Source organism: Pteropus alecto, unplaced genomic scaffold, assembly GCF_000325575.1.
Source record: "Pteropus alecto unplaced genomic scaffold, ASM32557v1 scaffold7, whole genome shotgun sequence".
In the NCBI taxonomy this organism is placed as follows: domain Eukaryota; kingdom Metazoa; phylum Chordata; class Mammalia; order Chiroptera; family Pteropodidae; genus Pteropus; species Pteropus alecto.
The window spans coordinates 20,662,924-20,682,767 of record NW_006494614.1 but is presented as its reverse complement, the minus strand read 5'-3'; the positions used below and the strand labels follow the sequence as shown (position 1 = coordinate 20,682,767).

The following is a 19,844-nucleotide window of genomic DNA, read 5'->3' as shown; positions in this document are numbered from 1 at the left end:
TAATTTAAAGCAGGACCGCTCTCTATCATCATGATATATGCTAAGACTGTATCTTGTAAATTATGCATGCCTATGTCTTTCCTCCTGCATTTTGCTTAAAAGTGAACAGTGATTAAAATATTAGCTGTGTTTTGTAAAAATCATGTATAAATCACATATTTGTGTACTGAAATATTTTTTCCTTCCTATTATTTCTTTAAAAAAAGTTGTTTTTATGGTGACATTGGTTAACAAAATCCAATTGAAATATTTTTTAAAAGTTACCATCCAGATCGTAACTGTCGTGAAATATAAACTTAACAGCGATTTTTTTTTTTTTTGGAGGAAGGTCTATATGATTGCCAGAATGATTACATTTTGCTTATTATGTAATATCACTTATACTACTTTTCAAAACAAAAAATCTAATGAACAAAAAAGTATTATTCAACTAAGATGATAGTTATACAATATAAGTAATTTAGTTCTGTCAGGGATAAAGGGATTCCCATCAAAACCCATATTCAATTGTTTTATAAACAATATAAATGTCTAACCAATGTACTGTATACTTGAAACTATTTAAAATAAATTAATTAATTTTAAAATCCCATATTCATATTCTCAGCAAAATATGATCTAGGTTTTTAAATAAATGTATTTCAGAGATATTTTAATACCTCTTATAGATGAGCTTAGTGAATAACAATTCTGTCTTAAAATCAAAGTTTCATTTTTTAAGGTAATTTGATATAGTGGAGTTTCAACTATTTCTACTTGGCCTCAGATAGTTTTGGCTTAGAAGGTTGAACTTCTAAAAGAATACAGAATGCATGAATTACCCAGTCGTGATTCAGTCATATTATCTACCGTTAGTGAAGTCAGAGGCAGAAAGTGTTTTTTTATACTAACCTGGAAAATAATTTTTTTTTGGCAAACTGTCTTTTGTCTTCACACCAAAAGAGACAAGCCTCTGAGTGTTTATTCTATCTGTTCTGTATCACCTATGCATTTTATGAAGAATGTTAAAGAGGTTGTTAGACTTTCTGACCTTTAATCCAGGCTCCACAGTGTACTATCTATGTGACCTTGGACAAGGGACATTTTATCTAAGGCTGTTTCTTTCTCTATGATGTAGAAATAATAGTACCAACCTCATCAAGTTGCTGTAAAGTTTAAGTCAGAAAACATATGGAACTCATCTGGCATAGTGCCTAGCTCATATTAAGTGGTCAGATGTTAACTATTTTACTATAAGCTTTTCTACATAGCCAACTTAAATTCTTTAGCAGAGTGGAAAATGGACTCATTTCTTCTGCCACTGCCCAGTCCAACTACTGGTACCACACATGGGATGTTAATAGCCTCTATTTAAGAGCACAAATGACCAACAGAGCTGCTTATTCCAACTCCAAATGATTGGGAATGAACGCTGGCTTCGTAGAGTTCTATGTTGAGACATTTTGAGAGCTAAGCAAAAGAGTGACATGTTCAACTTTTATGCCTATAAGGAGAGGGGCTCAACATTGATACATGTATTTCTTTGAGAAAAAGTTTTTAGCAATTTAAAAAGATGATTTCTTTGCACTTGACTTTTACACATGTAAATTGTATAAATAGGTATAATATAGTACACCAATTCAAAAAGTGCTTAGAAGTTGTCCAGTTTAACAATATAAAAAAGTGGTAGAATTTCAATAGTTTCTTCTTAGTTTTTGTAGGGCTTTTATTCTATGTATGAAGAGACTCATTTCTGGGGATCAAACATTGAGAAAATGTCAGAAATTAGTCGGATTCAGATATTTTTAAAAAATTAACTGATATGTAATAAGAGTTAAAAAAAAAAAGCTAAGTCATTTTGATGAGTAGCTATATCTAAAACAGCAATGCTCTAGGAGACAGACATAATTTAAATGTGTGAGGTTAGGTGGATATAAAACAACACAGTACTGAGAACAGTAGAGAATTGGAAATACATTTCTATTGTTTTATTTGTTTATTTTTAATGTTTACTAAGCAAAACATCACAAACTACTGATCTAAAAGTATCTGAAATGTTTCCTCTCTGAAGATGGGAAGAGGATTACTTAAAAGTAGTACAGAGTAATAGAAAAAAATCATACCTTGTGATGTCATTCCACATTTCCAGTTTTTATTTTGGTTACTTATCCATTAATAAACAGTTCAAATGTTTTAGGTGTGATTTAGTCATTTTTTAAAACAAAAAAGCCTTGTCTGAAATATTTACAGTTGTTATAATTCTAGGAAAGAGGGAAGTGCATTGAGCTATAAAAGACCTGAGTCAATAATTGGGAATTAATTACACTATTCTCTCTACTTCTTATTTTTTATATTTCTTTAATAAAATAGTTTCACATTTGTATGTGAAATAAAATATTGACTAAGAACTCAGGAATGCAAACCAATTGCTTTCATATAAATTCAATGATAGGATAAATATTTACTATTTATACTTATTGATTTTAAACACTGTTTGGAGCACTTTTCTAAGATATCCATGTAATGATACTTTTATAAATAGTAAACTTTTTACACATTTGAGAAAATAATTAGAAGAATTTTTAACGATGCTGGTGAAGGAAAATTAATTATGATTAAAATAAATGTAAAAAAATAATTTAAAGAAATTGTGATTTTTCAAAAGTTAAGATCAGAAGCAAAGAATATTTTACATCGACCTGGGAAATAAATTAAAACTATTAGTAATTGTTATTTATTGCTTACTCTATTCCAGATACTGTGCTAATTGCTTTATGTACACTATCTCATTTTGCAAGTAACAAATTCTTCTTCAGTTAGTTTAAACAAAAAGGAGAATTTATTTTCTAACAAGAAGTCTGCAGGTAGATCAGCTCTAAGGTTGCTTAATTCAGCATTGTCACAATATCCAGGAATTCAGATTCCTTCCAGCTATCCTTATGATTGTAAAATGGCTATAACAGTTCCAGGTGTCACTTCCAGAGATGACAGCTTTCAGCAGAGAAAGGTTTTTTTTCCCCCTTTTTACTTCTATCTCTTTGTGTGCGGGGGATGGGGGGGGCGCTTTCTTAGAGACCCCTCCCCACAGCAGCTTAACCCACACTTAAACCAGACACTGGCAAGTAGGAACAGGATTACTATGATTACTTTAGATCAATAAAGATTTACCCGTACTCTGAGTTTAGGTCTCACTCCCTAAACACAAAGCCTCATAGAGGAGAGTGTTTACTTAAATGAAATTGTGATTCTATATCAAAGGAAGGAGGGAAATAATCTATTGCAGCTGTCATCCCTGTTATTACAGTAGCAAACTGAAGTACAGAACTGAGATAACTTGCCAAAATCACAGAGATTGTAAGTGATAGATTTAGGAATTGGAGCAAGGTCTTTCCCTCCTAACCTATGCTCCTAATCACAGTGCTATTCAGCCTCACTGTGTAGACAATACAAAGGTATAAAATATGGTGTCCACTTTGAGGAAGCTTATAATTTAATTATTTATGCAAAATAAGCAAAAAGAAAACAGCAGATGGCATTTATGGAAGGCATATTGATTATAAGAGTGAACTAGTGCCAAGGGACTCTTAAAAGTATGCTTGATTGGGAAAGATTGTATGAGGTAGGGATTTCAAAACCAAATTTTAGAGGAGAAGGCAACCTAATGAAACAGTAAAAATATGCATCAAAGAAAGAATTGAAACTACAGCCAATGGTTTATCTTCCAAAATGCCCTGAATAACTCTTGCATCCCATTGAGACTTTGGAATTTTCTTTTAAGAGTTTATTTCAAGTTTTTTATTTTTTATCACATGAGGAGATTCTAGTCACTTGTACAGATATTTCCCCATTATAACTATTGCAAGGTGCTCATATATTTATTTTGTTTATGTCTGTTTTCTTTAGGTCAGATGTCCTGTAATCCTTCCTTTGGTGGCATTGGAAAGGGACATTTAATGAGGGAAGTTGATGCTTTGGATGGCCTGTGTTCTCGAATCTGTGACCAGTCTGGTGTACATTTCAAAGTATTAAACCGCCGCAAGGGACCAGCTGTTTGGGGTCTGAGAGCTCAAATTGATAGGAAACTCTATAAGCAGAACATGCAGGTAAAAATAGGGCATGAAGACAGCAGAGATTGTAGTGATTGTTTAACTGTTTCTTTCTTTTGACAGAAAGAAATCCTATTGTTTCTTTCTTTTGACAGAAAGAAATCCTAAATACACGGCTGCTTACTGTTCGGGAGGGAGCTGTAGAAAATCTTATTCTTACAGAACCAGAACCTGAGCACACTGGGAAATGCCGTGTCAGTGGTGTTGTTTTGGGTACGTACTAGTTATAGATGATAATAACAGTATCAGACTCCATGTAAGCAAGTTATTTTAGAGCAGAATGGAGATGTTTTGCTTATTCTAGGAAATTGTTGTGTTTTCATAGATGATGAAACAGTATAAAAACATTATTTCTCCTTCATGTTGGCCTTTGTGATACTTAGTCAAATTATAGGCTCATCTTTACCATCTTAGTGTAGGACTTTATAGCCTGCATAATTGTCTTATTCTCTCCGTCTTTCTGTTTTATTATTTTTCCTAGTTCTGACTTTAAATTTTTTAAATTTATATTTTATGAGAGTATGTTTTTTATTTAAATAATGTATTAATTTTTTAATCAAAATAACACATAATTTTTACAAAAATCAAATATAATTTAAAAATTTGCATGGATAAACAATTATCTCTATATCCCCTCTACAGACCCAACCGCTTCAACTTTTTTAGCTATCACTTCTGATCTATACTTCTAAACAATATGCTCATATTTTTACTCCCTAAATTATCAGTCGTAGACATTATCTATTAACTTTTTTTAATGGTAGCTCTCTTTAATTCCCTGCTTTCCTTTCCTCTATCCTTCCAATATAATTATACCACAAAATTTGGTTTATAATATTTATATTATTATGACTAAATATTATTTACTGCAGCTCCAATTAGTGTATTATGTTTGTTTTCTTTCATAAAACTCTTTGTTTTGCTTTGGGTTAATAATTGCTTTATTTTTTATTTGCTTATTCCACCTGTATACCTGTTCAACTTTTTCATCAGAAAACTTTCATTTTCTCAATGCTCAAATAATCTATCAATCGTTTTTTTCTTTGATGCTTACCTCCCAGAGATATCAACTTTCACAACCCCCCGCAACTCATCTGTTATAGTCAGAACAATTATTCTCTAGGCTTTGTGCACAAATGTCATTTCGAGACTTCTTTTTACTTTTTTGCTGTTACATCATCCCTTGTTTCCTGGGACTCCAGTCTGTCTCTTTTTTAATACCTCGTTTTGCTGGATCACATCTTCCAGTAGCTTCCCAAAAAAAGATGCATGCGAGGTAGGTTTTTGAGTCTTTCCATATCTGAAAATGTATTATTCTCTCCTTAGACTTGACTCTTAATTTGGCTGAGAATAGAATTCTTGTTTAAATCTTTTTTCCTGAGAATTTTGACAGTCTTGCTCCACCACGTTCTAGCTTCCAGTTTTGCTTAGAAGCAGCTCAGTGCATATTGACTTAAATTTTTTTTGTATGTGACATTTTTTTCCCTTTCTAAGAGCTTCTAGGATCTTGAATTTGTCTCAGATGTTCTGAAATTTTTAAATGATGTTCCTCAGTGTGGTCTTTGTTCACTCATTATACTGGAGTACTAGGTGTCCTTAAGCTAGAAATCTGTGTCCCTGATTTCTGAGCTATTTCCTTCTATTTCTCCATGCTCTCTTTCTGTAACTTCTGTCCTTTCCTGGATTGGTCTTCTAGATTTCTTTAATTTTTATTTTTTGTCATTTTGCCATATTTTCTTAGGAATTTTCCTTTTAGCCTCTTGTTCTTTGTTTCTGAGTTTGATATCTTCTTTAATCTATAGGAGGATTTTAATGATCAATTTTTGAAGTTTCCTTCTGATCTGTATATTTTCTCCAGATTTCTCTATTGTTTGTTTATTTGGGCTGCTTACTTTCATGTACACAGCTTTCTTCCTTCAAGTGTCTCGAGAACTTTGGTTTCTGTTAAGATTTTTTTGAATGAAGAACTAAAACACCGATTGGAAGATTTGTTAGTGCACAGTTAATTGTATTGCTTGATGTACTCTATAGTCTGGTGATTAGGAATTGAACTGGTCTTTGTGTTGGGGAAATCCCAAATATCGATGTCTGTTAGTTCTCAGGAGAAGAATCAGTCTTCTGCCTAGAGGACTAATATGGCTGCCTGGGAACAAAACGGTGTGAGAGGAGCTGTGCTGGAGAAAGCTCATTTAAAATACAAATCTTGATTTAATTTCCTTGTTTTAAAATTAATTTTTATTATAGATTTATTAATTTTTTTTGAATGGGGAATATATATACATGGTAAACAGTTTAAAAGGGACAAAAGAATGTTAAATAAAAAGATGATCTCTTTCTCATCTTGTCTCTCAGCCAATCAGTTTTCTTCCTTGGGAGCATTACTGGTTTCTTGTCTAGTCTTTCTATCTGTTCATATATATGTATCTTCATAGATATTTTTAACCGGTTTTGCCTGTGAACAGTAACTAAAATAGTTTATTTTCATTTCTTTTTCTCTCTCCTGCCTCCTATCCTCTCCAGATTTAATGATTGTGTTTTTATTATTAGTATAGACCTTTTTACTTTTAAATTATTTATACTTTTGTTAATTTAATATCTTTAAATGCTATTTTTTTTTACCATGTCTATATTTTATAGGCTCAGTAATACAATTTTTATTGTGGTAAAATGTATATAACAAAATTTGCCATTTAAGCCATTTTTAAGTGTACAATGCAGTGCCATTAAGTACATTCGTAATGTTGTATAGCTGTTGCCACTGTCCATCTCTACAACATTTTCATCATTGTAACTGAAATTCTGTACCCATTAAATTGTGACTCCCCATTACCTGAAGAATAAACATGAATTTTCCTGTAAGGTAGAGCTGTCTGTAGATAAAACCTTTATATGTAGATTTCAACTGTTTCTCTTAATTTTGACCCTAAGCTTCATTCCTACATTTCTCAGTTCTTACTCTCACTTCTCCAATTTCTGGACCTTTATAGGGCAAATTAGTTCATCTTCATTGGTATGGTTTCTTCAGATGTTTGAGGTATAGTCTTCTCCCTGCTGCTAGATCACTCTTCCAACCACTTTCTGTCTTCCAAATATATTTTGAAATGTATCATCTTTTGACAGATTCTTTCCCATTACTTGTCATTGTGGTTTTATACCTTTTTTGCCCCTTTATTTCATTTTCTTGGTGTTTCAAGGGGGAGAACAAATCATGTTAGACAGTCTGTAATATTTAACCAGAAATCTAAAATTAACTAATTTTTAAATGGACTGATTTAATCATTTTCATTGCTGGTGTGATTATAGGAACATGTGAATTGTTGATAGCATGTTATATTCTCCCAGCTTTCTTGGATTCTTGAGATTGATAACATATAGCCTTTTTACTCATTTAAAATTTTTTATCAAGTTTCTATAGACAAAGTTTTTCTGTAGTTCTAATGTAAAATAGTCACATTCCACTTTGATCTGTGGTAAAAATTAGAACACAATTTTTACTCTCCTTTCTTTTCCTTTAGCGGATGGAAGCAAAATATATGCAGATAGCGTGATTCTGACCACTGGGACATTTCTGAGAGGCATGATTGTAATTGGATTGGAGATGTATCCAGCAGGACGTTTAGGGGATCAGCCTTCCATAGGGTTGGCTCAGACTCTAGAGAACTTGGGGTTTGTGGTGGGAAGATTGAAGACTGGGACTCCGCCCCGAATTGCCAAAGAGTCCATTAATTTTAGCATTCTAAACAAGCAGACACCAGATAATCCATCAATACCATTCAGCTTTATTAATGAAACAGTGTGGATTAAGGTAAGATCATTTGTGAAAACCCGGCTTTACAGCGATATTAGTTTAGCTATTCACGGCAGGATATAGCCTAACCATTCATTTAGTTAGTCACTTAGTTTTTGGTAGCAGTTCACTTTACATCACTATTAGGGTTCAAAATGTGGTCTTTAAAAGGATTAGCTAATTTGGCTAATTGTGTATTAAATTCATTACTTCAATAACTTTGCCTATTTAAGCTTTTGATATATATATTTACATTCTCTTTTTTTTTTTTTTTTTTATGCCTACAGCACTTGGTATTCCTAGGTGGTCTCCCATCTAAGTACTAACCAGGCCTGACCCTGCTTAGCTTCCGAGATCAGATGAGATCAGGCTCGTTGAGGGTGGCATGGCCATAGATTATTTAAGCTTTTTGAAACAGTCTGAGACCTACTGAAAAGTTGGAAGACTATTAAAACAACCTATAAAGCATTGAAATGCACCCACTGTTAATATTTTAACATATTTATTTCTCTTTCCTTTTGTCCCTCTCCCTCTTATTCTCCATCTATATATATGTATAAAACAGTAGTATACACATTTATACTTTTTTTTCCTGAAATATTTAAGAGTACGTCACAGAGATCATGACCCTTTATCTCTAATAACTTCTGTCTGTATCTCAACTAAGCACAAAAACATTCTCTAATATAACCTTGATACAGTGATGAAATTCAGGTAATTTAACATTGATGAAGTACGGTTATTTAATATAAAGTCCATAGTCAGATTTTGCTAATCGTCCCAATACTATCCTTTATAGCAACCTTTTTTTTTCCAATCTAGAATCACATATTGCTTTTAATTGTAATTTTTCTTTAATTTGAAACAGTTCCTCAGTCTTTCATGATACTGATATTTTTGAAGAGTAAAAGCTACTTTTGTCTGTCTTTTGAATTTAAAAAATATATTGTGTGCTTAGAATTGAGGACTAAAAACTGATGGTCCTAGTTTCTGAGGAGTGTTATTCTGATAAGTGGCTCAAATATTCTGTAATTTTGAAAAGTCACTTTTATATTTTTGCTTTGGTGAATGTAAATTGTGATGATACTTTCTTAGTATGTGTATTTTAAAACTTTTTATCATAAATTTTTAAGTTTACAGAAAGTAGAAAAAACTGTATAATGAATCTATGTCCATCACTCAGCTTCAACAAATAACATTTTTTGGCATTCTTGTTTTATCTTCCCTCAGTACTTTCTTCTTGCTGAATTGTAAAGCAACAATCCTAGACATCATATCATTTCACTTATAAATACTTTGGTATATGTCTTTAATAATTAAAAACTTTGTAAGAACAAACCATTATACCATTATCACACCCAGCAAAACATAATTTCTTAACATTATCCAATTCTCAGTGTTCAGTTTTCCGTACTTATTTTTGACAGTTGCCTTAAAACGTTTATTTAAAATGTTTACAGTTTATTTTAAATGTTTTTTACAGTTGTTTTATTTGATCCAGGAACCAAATAAGGTTCATATATTACATTGGATATTATCTTATAACAGTTCTCTCTCTTTTTTTTTTTTTTGACATTTATATGTGGGGAAAAAAGTCATTTGTTCTCTAGATCCCACATTTTAGATTTGTCTGATTTCATCCCTCCAGTGTCTTAAATATATTTCTCCATCCTCTTTAATTTTCTGTAAACTGGTAGATCTAGAGGCTTGCCAAAATTTAGGTTTATCTTTTAGGTCGTTTTTGGCAAGAATACTTCATAAGTCATACTCAGTTGGTATTATGCACAGATTTAATGTCTATAAAAGTAAGCACATATTATTTGAATAAGAGGTAAACCAGTAGAAAAGCAAAACAATATTTTAACTAGTTTCTGTGTTTTAGCCAGAGGATCAGCTGCCATGTTACTTGACTCACACCAACCCTAGAGTGGATGAGATTGTCCTTGAGAATCTTCATCTTAATAGTCACATTAAGGAAACCACAAGAGGGCCCCGGTAAGGACAAACTATCACTGCTCAGTTACTTTAAGGAATGATGTCGACTCTCATTTGTTTGTTTCATTAATTTTTTAAATTTAAATGTCCTGTTCTAGATACTGCCCCTCTATTGAATCAAAGGTTTTACGTTTTCCAAACCGTGTACATCAGGTTTGGTTGGAACCTGAAGGAATGGATTCTGACCTCATCTACCCCCAAGGGTTATCTGTGACACTACCAGTTGAATTACAAGAGAAAATGATCACGTGCATCAGAGGTTTGGAGAAAGCTAAAATAATCCATCCAGGTAAAGAGAATCACAGCTGCCCTTCAGCATGAGCTCAGCATCGCCTTAGCTGGCAGTAAGGAGATCTTAGCTACAGTCATGGTTGCTCAGAGCCTCAGAAGACAAAGCCCAACATCTATGCATTTAAAATAGTCTTCGATTTTGAAGAGCATTTAATGATAATCTTTGCATCTGTACCCTGAGGCAAATTTACCTCTGTGTTTACTTATTTCGTACCATTTATTCTTTGGTCAGGCTACGGGGTTCAGTATGATTACTTAGACCCCCGTCAGATCACTCCTTCCCTCGAGACTCATTTGGTGCAACGGCTCTTCTTCGCTGGACAGATAAATGGCACTACTGGTTATGAGGAAGCTGCAGCTCAAGTAAGTTTGTTCAAATGTTAATGTAAACAGAAAGAGACTATTTAACTGATGTTCCTCCTTTTAACGTCTGTTATAATAATTATATAGATCTTCGATATAACTCATAACTCTAATAGAAGACTTATTTCTGTTTTAGGGTATATGGAAATGGCTACTGTATACAATAGGATTTAAAAAAAGAATTGTGGTTTTATTTATCTTTTAACATAACTTTATTGAAAATTATTTATTATTGCTTTTAAGAGGGAAGTTATATTTTTACTTGTAAGAGGAAAAAGCCTAGAAAAGTTTTACAGGTGGATTTTTTTAAAAAAGATTAGCACATCTATGCCTTTCAGGAATATATTTTGAAAACAACGAATCATATTGTAAATTGGTACATTACCCATATTCTGTTTCTGAATAAGGATCACATTTTCTACCTCTATTTTGTTCCTTCTGGGCAGTGCCTACTTTCTTACTGCCCCATGCTGTTTTTTCCAGGTAGTGTTCTAAATAGGATAGCTCTTTGTTCAGTTCATAATGGCCTTTGAAACATTTCAGTCCTCTTGTAGGGTGTGATAGCTGGAATCAATGCAAGTCTTCGGGTCAGAAGCAAGCCACCTTTTGTCATAAGTCGAACAGAAGGCTACATAGGAGTCTTGATTGATGACCTCACCACCCTGGGCACCAACGAGCCATACCGAATGTTTACCAGCCGAGCAGAGTTCCGTTTGTCACTGCGCCCTGATAATGCTGACAGCAGGCTCACATTCCGAGGTAACTCTTCACCGAGTCCAGCAACTAGATTTACTCTTCTTCACGCCTCTCTCATTGCATTTTCTCCTTCCCTCTTCTAGGGTATAGGGAAGCTGGCTGTGTGTCCCAACAACGATATGAAAGAGCTTCTTGGATGAAGTCTTCTTTAGAAGAAGGCATTTCTGTGCTAAAATCCATTGAGTTTTTAAGTTCTAAATGGAAAAAGTTAATCCCAGAGGCTTCTATAAGTATGGGTAAAAGTGTGCATCTCAGGTATGAATTTTTAATATAGACCTTTCTCATTTTTAAAGAAAAATGAGATCATTTCAGAGAGACATTACCTGTAGACTCCCTACCTGCACATTTTAAATGAAGCTTGCTTTTGGCTTTTTTTCAAAATCCTTTAAATGTAACTTACCTATTTTTATAAAGTATTAAAAATATTTATGATTCTAAATTATTCTTTTTACTTTTTATATAACTTCTGTCTGTTGGGGGGAGGGGACTGGGTCCCCAGTATATTTTACCTTTTTTTTAAACCATATTTTCCTTGTGAGGGATTTTTGTGGACTTAATGGTCAGACCTCTGCATTCTGAGGCTTAGGCTTGATTCAAAACATGTCTTGAAGTCTGGACCTGAGAACAGCTCCAAGCCATGTAAACAAATGATCTTTTAAAAGGTTTTAATAGTTAGATGGTCAAGGGATTTTCTCTGAGGTCACCATCCTGCTAGATTCTTTTTTTGGTTAGTCATTAGGAGGTATGTTTCACTGTCAGTGAATTTGACAACCATTTCCATTTTGGAACTTTGGGTTATATGGTTTCAGTGTAGCTTATATGATAAAGCCTCTAGTTAGTTGACAGTTCCTCACTGGGGGAGGATTTCTGGACTTTCCTAGAGCAGGCCATCTGAGGGAGAGATGAGTCAACCGTCCGCAAAGGGTGATAATGCATGACTGCGGTAACAGAATGAGCTATAATGAAGGTTGGTGGGAGGCCTGGCAAGATGTGGGACCCATGAATGGGCAGATCTAACTTTGTGTTGACTTGAATAATTAATGAGTTTAATAAGTTTTAGGTGGATGGAATTTATCAAAAAGGCAATCTGTTAAAAGAGGGAAAGATCGAAGTTAGTAAATAAAAATAAAATTAACGAAGGAACAACTGTACAGATCAGTGAGGCCTTGTGAGAACCAAACAAAATGAGAGACACTACAGAATATTTTGCACTTGGAGGAAGCAGGAGAGATCTCCTTTAGCTTGTTCTGAGAATGGAAAAGGATGATTCATTCATAGGACATGGGCTTAACATGGTTTAGTTGTCAATTCTTAGGGAATTCAGTCAAACCTTTGTTATCAGAGTATGTTCTGTCCTTACAAGAAAGGTCAGGCAAATGGATTATAGCAATGTAATCTTTACTAACAACTTATATCTCCTTTGAGTGGGTCCTAATCACATACTCTTCTTATTGAGATCCTATTATGATGCAGATGCTGCCACATTTGCTCACTGTACTTGGAAAGAATTAGGAGTATCTTTTGATATTATTTTTTTAGTATTTTATTTTTAGTTTCAAGTATAGCTTTTGATAGTATTTATTCTGACATTATTTCTAAGGAATAACATGCCTTAACATGTTTTCTTAACATGCCTTATATGATATGGACCCTAATGATAATGACATTTTTGTGTATTTGCAGAGCTCTAGATGTTCTGAAGTATGAAGAGGTTGATATGGAGTTGCTGGCCAGGGCTGTTCCAGAGCCCTTGAAAAAGTACACTAAATGTAGAGAGGTAGCTGAAAGACTGAAGATAGAAGGTAGAAAATACATTTTTTTACTTAAGATGTCTATATCTTTTTTATTTTTTGAATTTTTATAAGAGTTTATTTGAGGCAAACTGACAACATGCTAGGGAGCAAGATCTCAAATGCTCTGGGGAATAAGTTGTGCATCTCCTTATATGCATTTAAAATTAAGGAGGGGATGGTAGGGAAGATTATATGGAGGAGAGAGAAAGCAGGATGGGGATTGGATTACAGGATAGTTAACAATATTCTGTGCTCTCTTGAGGGTGGTTACTACTTATTTCAAAGGTATGTTAACCTAGATGCACAGAAACAATGGATAGGGCTTGATTAAGGCAAAAATAAACCTTTTACAAAAAAGTTACATGCCTGAGGTGGGACTAATCATGACCTGCCCAAGTTAGGAATTTATAATCTGATCCCCCTGTGAGATTACTTTCCATAGAACCCCTTTTTTGTCTACAGTTGCCCCTTTTGGTCATCAATCAATCCGAAGGGTGCATTGATGACCATCCTTTTGGTCAGATAGTGTGGTGTGACAGTGCTAGGCAGGCTCATTCCTAGGAAGTCTCAGTGTCAATGTCATCTTGTTGACCATTGGGGATAGGGAAATACTGTAACCATGGGATCTGAACTGAGACCAAATTTTCCCAAAATGGGAAGGGCAGGTAAATGGAAAGCAGTCAGGTCTTACAGTCTTGTGAAAAAATGCTCTGGATCATTTCTATCCTGCAAACTATCATGATCTGAGTTTTGTCTTCTGTCTCATTTTTCTTTAAGATGTCTATATACTCTTTTCCATTTGTCTAAATTATAAATGGACAGCAGATCCATTAATAGCTCTATGTCAAGAAGAGCCATTATTCCTATAGTCTTAGGCTCTGTGCTGCTCAAAGTGAAATTCCCAGGCTAGGAGCATTGAGGCATGTGGGAGCTTGTTAGGAATGTAGAAACTCAGGCTCCACCTCAGACCCACTGAGTGAGCATCTGCATTTTAACAAGATCCCTAGTTGATTTGTGTGCACATTTCAAATTTGGGAAGTGCTATTATAAAGCTCTCCTTTAAAAAAAATTTCTTTCCTTGAACTTCCTTTTTATAGTTTCCCCATCTAGTGTTCTAATAATGAGAAAAATGATACTATCTCTGGCTTTGACAATATACTGGAATACCATTAACTTACTTATTTTGCATCAGAGAAATCCTAGTCCTCTCTGTACATTATAACACATGGTACACATGTACTGACCATCAAAGCCACAGATGACCTGTAGTTACATTGCATTTTTTTGTGTTTTTCATTGTGAAAAATTTTAAACATAAAAATACTGAGAATAATATCAGCTTCTGTATTTTGATAGATATTTCTTCCTAAGGTGGAAAATTATGTGGAGAAAAAGGCAGGGACAAGCAGAATGAGATGAGGAGAAGGTAGGAAAAGTTAGATAATAATAGACTGTTCAAACAGGAAAGTTACTTTAAGCTCCTTGGGACCCTGCAAAGATAGTAAGAATGCTGCATTCCTTCTACTAGTGGCATTTTCATCCAGTTCCAGAGAGGTCTATCATCTTGCTATGCTTTCACTGCATTCATAGGATGACCTGAGTGCTACCTACCATCCTACCATGCAAGTTAACAAAAGTCTAGCAGTAAAAGGAAACCTTGCTAAACTCAAAAATCATTCTTTCAACTGTCCAGACATTGGTACTATACTTATGTATAAGTGATGCTGACCTTTTATTTTAACATCATGATTTCTCTATTGAGTAAAATTTACTTTATTAAACATTTAGGCTCTTAGGACCTGTGCAGAGGTGATTGAATTCTATATTTTAAACTTGGTTTGTAGTTTTAGTTTGTCCAATCACCAGGTTTAGGTTAGAATAATCCAGAATTATTATCTTTAACTTGTTTTTAGATAAAGACTAATTTATATCCATGGCTTAAAAAAAACTACACTAGGTTAAAATGTAACACCTATCAGTGGTTTTCAAATTCTCCACTAGAAGACCAGTTTCTTGAGGGCAGAAATCAATTTCTGATTATACTTATTATCTCTCATCTTGCTATATACATATTTGAAAGATTAAATAAATATACCTTTAACATGTATAGCACATCATTTATATTCCATGATCTCATTTATATTTTATTTATGAATCATAAAATCATATTACAATTTGTTGTACTAGATTGTTATATTATAATGTTGTGCTAAGCCCTTTATATGAGTATTTACTTAGACCTATTCTGTGAAGGATAAGTATTAGAATTATTATCTTAATTTTACAGATAAGTGGCAACTTATCCAAGGTCATATAACTGGTGAGCGACAGAGCTGGGATTTGAACCTAGTTTGTCTGACTCTAAGGCCTGTGCACTTCACAACTATCCTTTGTTGCTATAAAGACCACCAAAAGTCATCTAGGTCAGCCTTTAAAATTTCTAGATAAAGAAGCTAAGGCCCAGAAAGGTAATGAAGTGCCCATTGTCAGAGGATAATTCATTGGTAATTTAGAGCTGAGACTTTCTGGCTACCAGTCAGGTGATGGAAGCAGGTACCAAAACCTTTAGGGAAGACTTGTTTTCTTGAACAGGACAGAATGACCACTTCAATTTAGGTTTTAAAACAGGTTTTGAATTTATTTTTCTAAGAACAGAATACTTTAATTACAAAATAATGGCTGAATTATCTTTCTGACTTCACTTCTAAATAAAACTGTAGTTAAATTATTTAAATTGTTTTATCTAAGAGGCTTTCAACTTTTTTAAAGCATAGCTTTATCTGAACATAATTCGGAAAACCATTTTCTTGAAGAAACATCCTGTCTTTAGAACTTAAAATTCAAACCCATAGCCTATTGAGGGATATTCCACTAAAATTTGCACTGGGAGCGAAAGCAATTTTTCTTATTTTTAATTTTCCAGACTTTTGAAAAGAAAAGGACATGCAATAAACTATCAGACAGAATGTTGTAGTTAATATGTAAGAAACTCCCTCTTTTTACCTTAGCTTCAGTTTCCTCATCTGTGAAAGGGAAAATCTACCTATTTCTTGATGTTAAGTGTTGAATGAGATGTGTGCAAAAGCTCTTTGTAAATTGTAAGAAGCTATACAAATGTAAGTCATTAATATAATCTGAGTATCACAATTAATTTTATTCACCAGCCACTTATGAATCAGTATTGTTCCATCAGCAACAAGAAATAAAGGACATTCAACGGGATGAAGCTCTCCAACTACCAAAAGATCTAGATTATTTGACTCTCAAGGATGTGTCCTTGTCCTGTGAAGTTCGAGAGAAGCTACATTTCAGTCGCCCACAGACAGTAAGAAAAAAGGCAATGGGATAGGAATAGGTTATAAATTAAGAGCCAGTTCTTTAACTTTTTAAACCTGGATTTACAGTGGCCACATAACTAATGTTTTCTTTTGTCATAAAAAACTTAACTTCTTATTTTCAGTATCTCTTTGTATGACAGATGTCAGTACATTTCTGAGATTAACAAAAAGCTTAGTCTAAATAAATAACTGGAAGTCAAGAATTGGGTTGATTATAAATTCAGTGGTTTTCAAATCACTACTTGACTCCCTCTTAGGGGTTCTATACTGTTGCCTTGGGAACCACTGGGAGAAAGAGGGGCACTGAAGAGGTTGCCCCACCCCATTCTTTAGCCTAAGAGTATGAGAATGTGTGTGCTGTGATGCACACACTCACATAGATCAGTAAATGCCTATTTAAAACTTTATTATGTAGTGTATAGTATTTAACTTCTAAAAGATCTTTAAAGACTGATATGCCATATATATTGAATCTAAGATGCACATTTTTAACATGTCTGAATCTGAGTTGTACCTTAAAAATTGATGGTGTCTTATAGTTTATGGGTAGTGAGTTGTTTTGTTTTGTTTTAGTAATGGTTCATAAAATAAAGGAGCATTTAACAAAAATATGGTCGGTAAAATTTTTTTAAATGAAGATATTAGCAATCAAGTTTATCTACTTTATAGAATTATTTTGAAAATACAGTTTTGAAAGTATTTTTTTAACTATAATACATAAATTGTTATTGGGAAGAATATAGAGTTGATTTGATTTGCTATAGCTCACTTTATATTTCTCTTGTGGTTTTAATTCACAGATTGGGGCTGCTAGTCGTATACCTGGAGTGACACCTGCTGCCATCATCAATCTGCTCAGATTTGTAAAGACCACTCAGCAAAGACAGGCATCTGTGAATGAATTGCCCAAAACTAATCAATGCTTATATGATACAAACAAACTTGAAGAGAGGGAGTTATAACTTTCTATTCATAGAAGACTTTTAATAAGTATAAGAGTATAGGTAGGAGATAAGTATTTCTATTTAGCATCTGTTAAAATAACTTATTAGTTATTATCGCTTCATTGTTAATTTATGGAGATTATCATTGTGTTTTTTTGTATATATGAAAGAAAAGTTATGAACTCTTAATTTATACTCTGTCCCCTGAGTATTCTAATACAATGAGCCTATTAATATAACTCTCTGCAGAGTTCTTTAAAGAGAGATATTATAGTGGACCTAAAACTAAAGATGAAAAACGAAGTCCTAACTTGCAGATTTGCCTAGTCATTAGGACTTTGTCCATTAAATGTACCAAATTAAAATTCTTATCTTTTATCTTGTTTTGAAAGTTAGCAGTCTTCTGCTTGGTTATGCTAGGTTAGGAGGCAACTTCAAAGCCTTCAAATTCTTAGGGCTAAAAATTTGAAACTATACAAAATTATCCAGAATCATTCAGCTAATTTCCAGTATTGAAATGTAGTATGTAGGGTGAAAGTTGACTTTTAAGATTTCTGTACTTCTGCAGAAATCCTCACTGATAATTATCTTTGTACATTAATGAAAACCCTATAAAATAGAAAAATTGGAAATCATCATAGTTTCTTATCATCCACAAGGTGGAAAACTTTTTGGTAACCTGGTTAAGGCAGAATAAAGGAAGAGAGAATAAAGTAAAGGTAGTTATTTTATATAACATTTTCTTATGAAACTGTCATGGCCATGATTTCTTAACACTGAAAATAAATCCGTAGTAATGAGTAACTAATGTTTCCCTGTTTTTAAGTCAGAATTGACAGAAAAATGCGAATGGTGCTGGCATTCCTCCTTCTCTCCATTACTTCCATGATACGTGGTCACAAAGTTAGGGCGGGATGATCAGCTGGGCCCTTTGGCTGGCTCCTTAGATACCTCAACCTTTGTGGATAGACTAGAGGTTGAATACAATCAAGTAGGCCAGAGGGCCCAACTTGTCCCTGGAAATGCCAACTCAGATCTGTTGTCAGCCTAGGGAGAGGCTCCCATGTCAGTGTCAGGCCAAAGCAAATCCTAAGACAGTACCAAGGACCCTGAAGTCAGTTTGGCTACAGATAAAGGTGTTAAGCCTGATCAGGGGTTGAGGCAGCCAAATATCAATGTTGCTATGATTATATGTAGTCACTTGGATAGAGCTCAGTTTTCATGGATTTGTTTCATCTAATTTTAGTCTTTCATAAATCAGTCAAGATCAGTAGCAAGGTAAAAAGTACTTGTAATGCTGCATCATTTCACAGTGATGAATTCTTTTTGATTCTTGACTTAGTCATTTCAAAAAGTGGTAACTTTTCTTTTAGTTATTATAGCTAATCCTGGGCAGAATTCTTATTACAGAGGCAATATTGATTACGGTACTATACTGTGTTTTAAAAAAGGTGTTTTGCGCTAGAAAGGAAATCACTGTTTTTAAACTTTTTTTCTGATTAAATACAGGAGTAAAAACAGTGAATGGGGTGCATTTTAAATGGAATATAACAAATTTATCTTTGAAAGGTTCTTGACAGCTGTAATTTGGGGCTAGTGACACTACACATATAAAGAAATGTAAGTTTTTAAATGCCATTACATTACAATAGTAACTCTCACTGAAAAATGTTTGATGAAAAACATGTTATAGGTTCTGCCATTTAGTTTAGGATGTGAAACTCCTTTAAATCTACAATTTAAAATAATGTTATACACAATTATCTCACTTAAAAGAATATTTTAAAACATCCTACATTCTGGTGCTGCTCATTAGACATGCTATAGACTATGATGTCCTAAGAAAAAATCAGCTGAAAATGTAACCTAACTCTATCTAGTTCAGTTACTTTATAGCAATCCCCCAACAATGACAATAGTCAGCCTCCAACAGAAGCTGACCATGCCTGTGATTTCCTCTACCCACCACAGACCACACTGGCTAGTGGTTAGAAAAGCTAGGTACTAAAGTTCATTTCAATAGAAACACCAAAATAAAAAGAGGAACAGCTTAGAGACACTAAACATTTGTAAAAATCATTGGAGGAGGGAGGGAGGATGAAGAAAGAGACCTATGCTAAATTAAACCAGATGGCATTGAATTGTAAAGTTATGTAGAGCCAAGAGTTTGAATTTTATTATTGTTTTAAAATATTTTGTAATTTCTGAGTTTCAACCTGGATTGGAATAACCATGGCTTTTCCACTTCATAAATTTCAACTCCTAGAAGAATGCCCTATCCAGAAGTGGCCAGAAATACCAGGAAAGCCACCAAAAGACTAGAGGCTCATTCAGAGTTGGCAGAGCTGCTTATGCTGGAAGACACACAGTGAAAATAAACTGGTCCTCTTAGGCTCCCTCTTCACAATACTTCTAGTATTGCACTTACTTCATTCCACCTTAATTTTTAATATCTGTCTAACTTTAACCTCTTAACAAGATAAAAGCCTCTC

At 33.7% G+C, this 19,844-nt stretch overlaps 1 protein-coding gene and 1 pseudogene across 3 annotated transcripts in view; one reads left to right on the top strand and one right to left on the bottom strand.

Moving 5' to 3' along the window:
- Positions 1-18,156, top strand: part of MTO1 (mitochondrial tRNA translation optimization 1) — a 24,608-nt gene extending 6,452 nt beyond the window's left edge. For 2 of the 3 annotated variants that reach the window (XM_015600404.2, XM_025042875.1), the window contains exons 2-12: positions 3,883-4,082; positions 4,181-4,298; positions 7,601-7,890; positions 9,755-9,867; positions 9,966-10,156; positions 10,391-10,521; positions 11,076-11,280; positions 11,361-11,532; positions 12,961-13,079; positions 16,235-16,395; positions 17,209-18,156. In XM_015600404.2, coding sequence (XP_015455890.1) covers positions 3,888-4,082; positions 4,181-4,298; positions 7,601-7,890; positions 9,755-9,867; positions 9,966-10,156; positions 10,391-10,521; positions 11,076-11,280; positions 11,361-11,532; positions 12,961-13,079; positions 16,235-16,395; positions 17,209-17,370 — 1,857 coding nt within the window. In that variant the 5' untranslated portion in view covers positions 3,883-3,887 and the 3' untranslated portion in view covers positions 17,371-18,156. The remainder of the gene's footprint in view (positions 1-3,882; positions 4,083-4,180; positions 4,299-7,600; positions 7,891-9,754; positions 9,868-9,965; positions 10,157-10,390; positions 10,522-11,075; positions 11,281-11,360; positions 11,533-12,960; positions 13,080-16,234; positions 16,396-17,208) is intronic. The other variant, XR_003044479.1, reaches the window with a different exon arrangement.
- LOC112474802 lies at positions 8,151-8,269 on the bottom strand (annotated as a pseudogene).
- Positions 18,157-19,844: the final 1,688 nt, after the last annotated feature.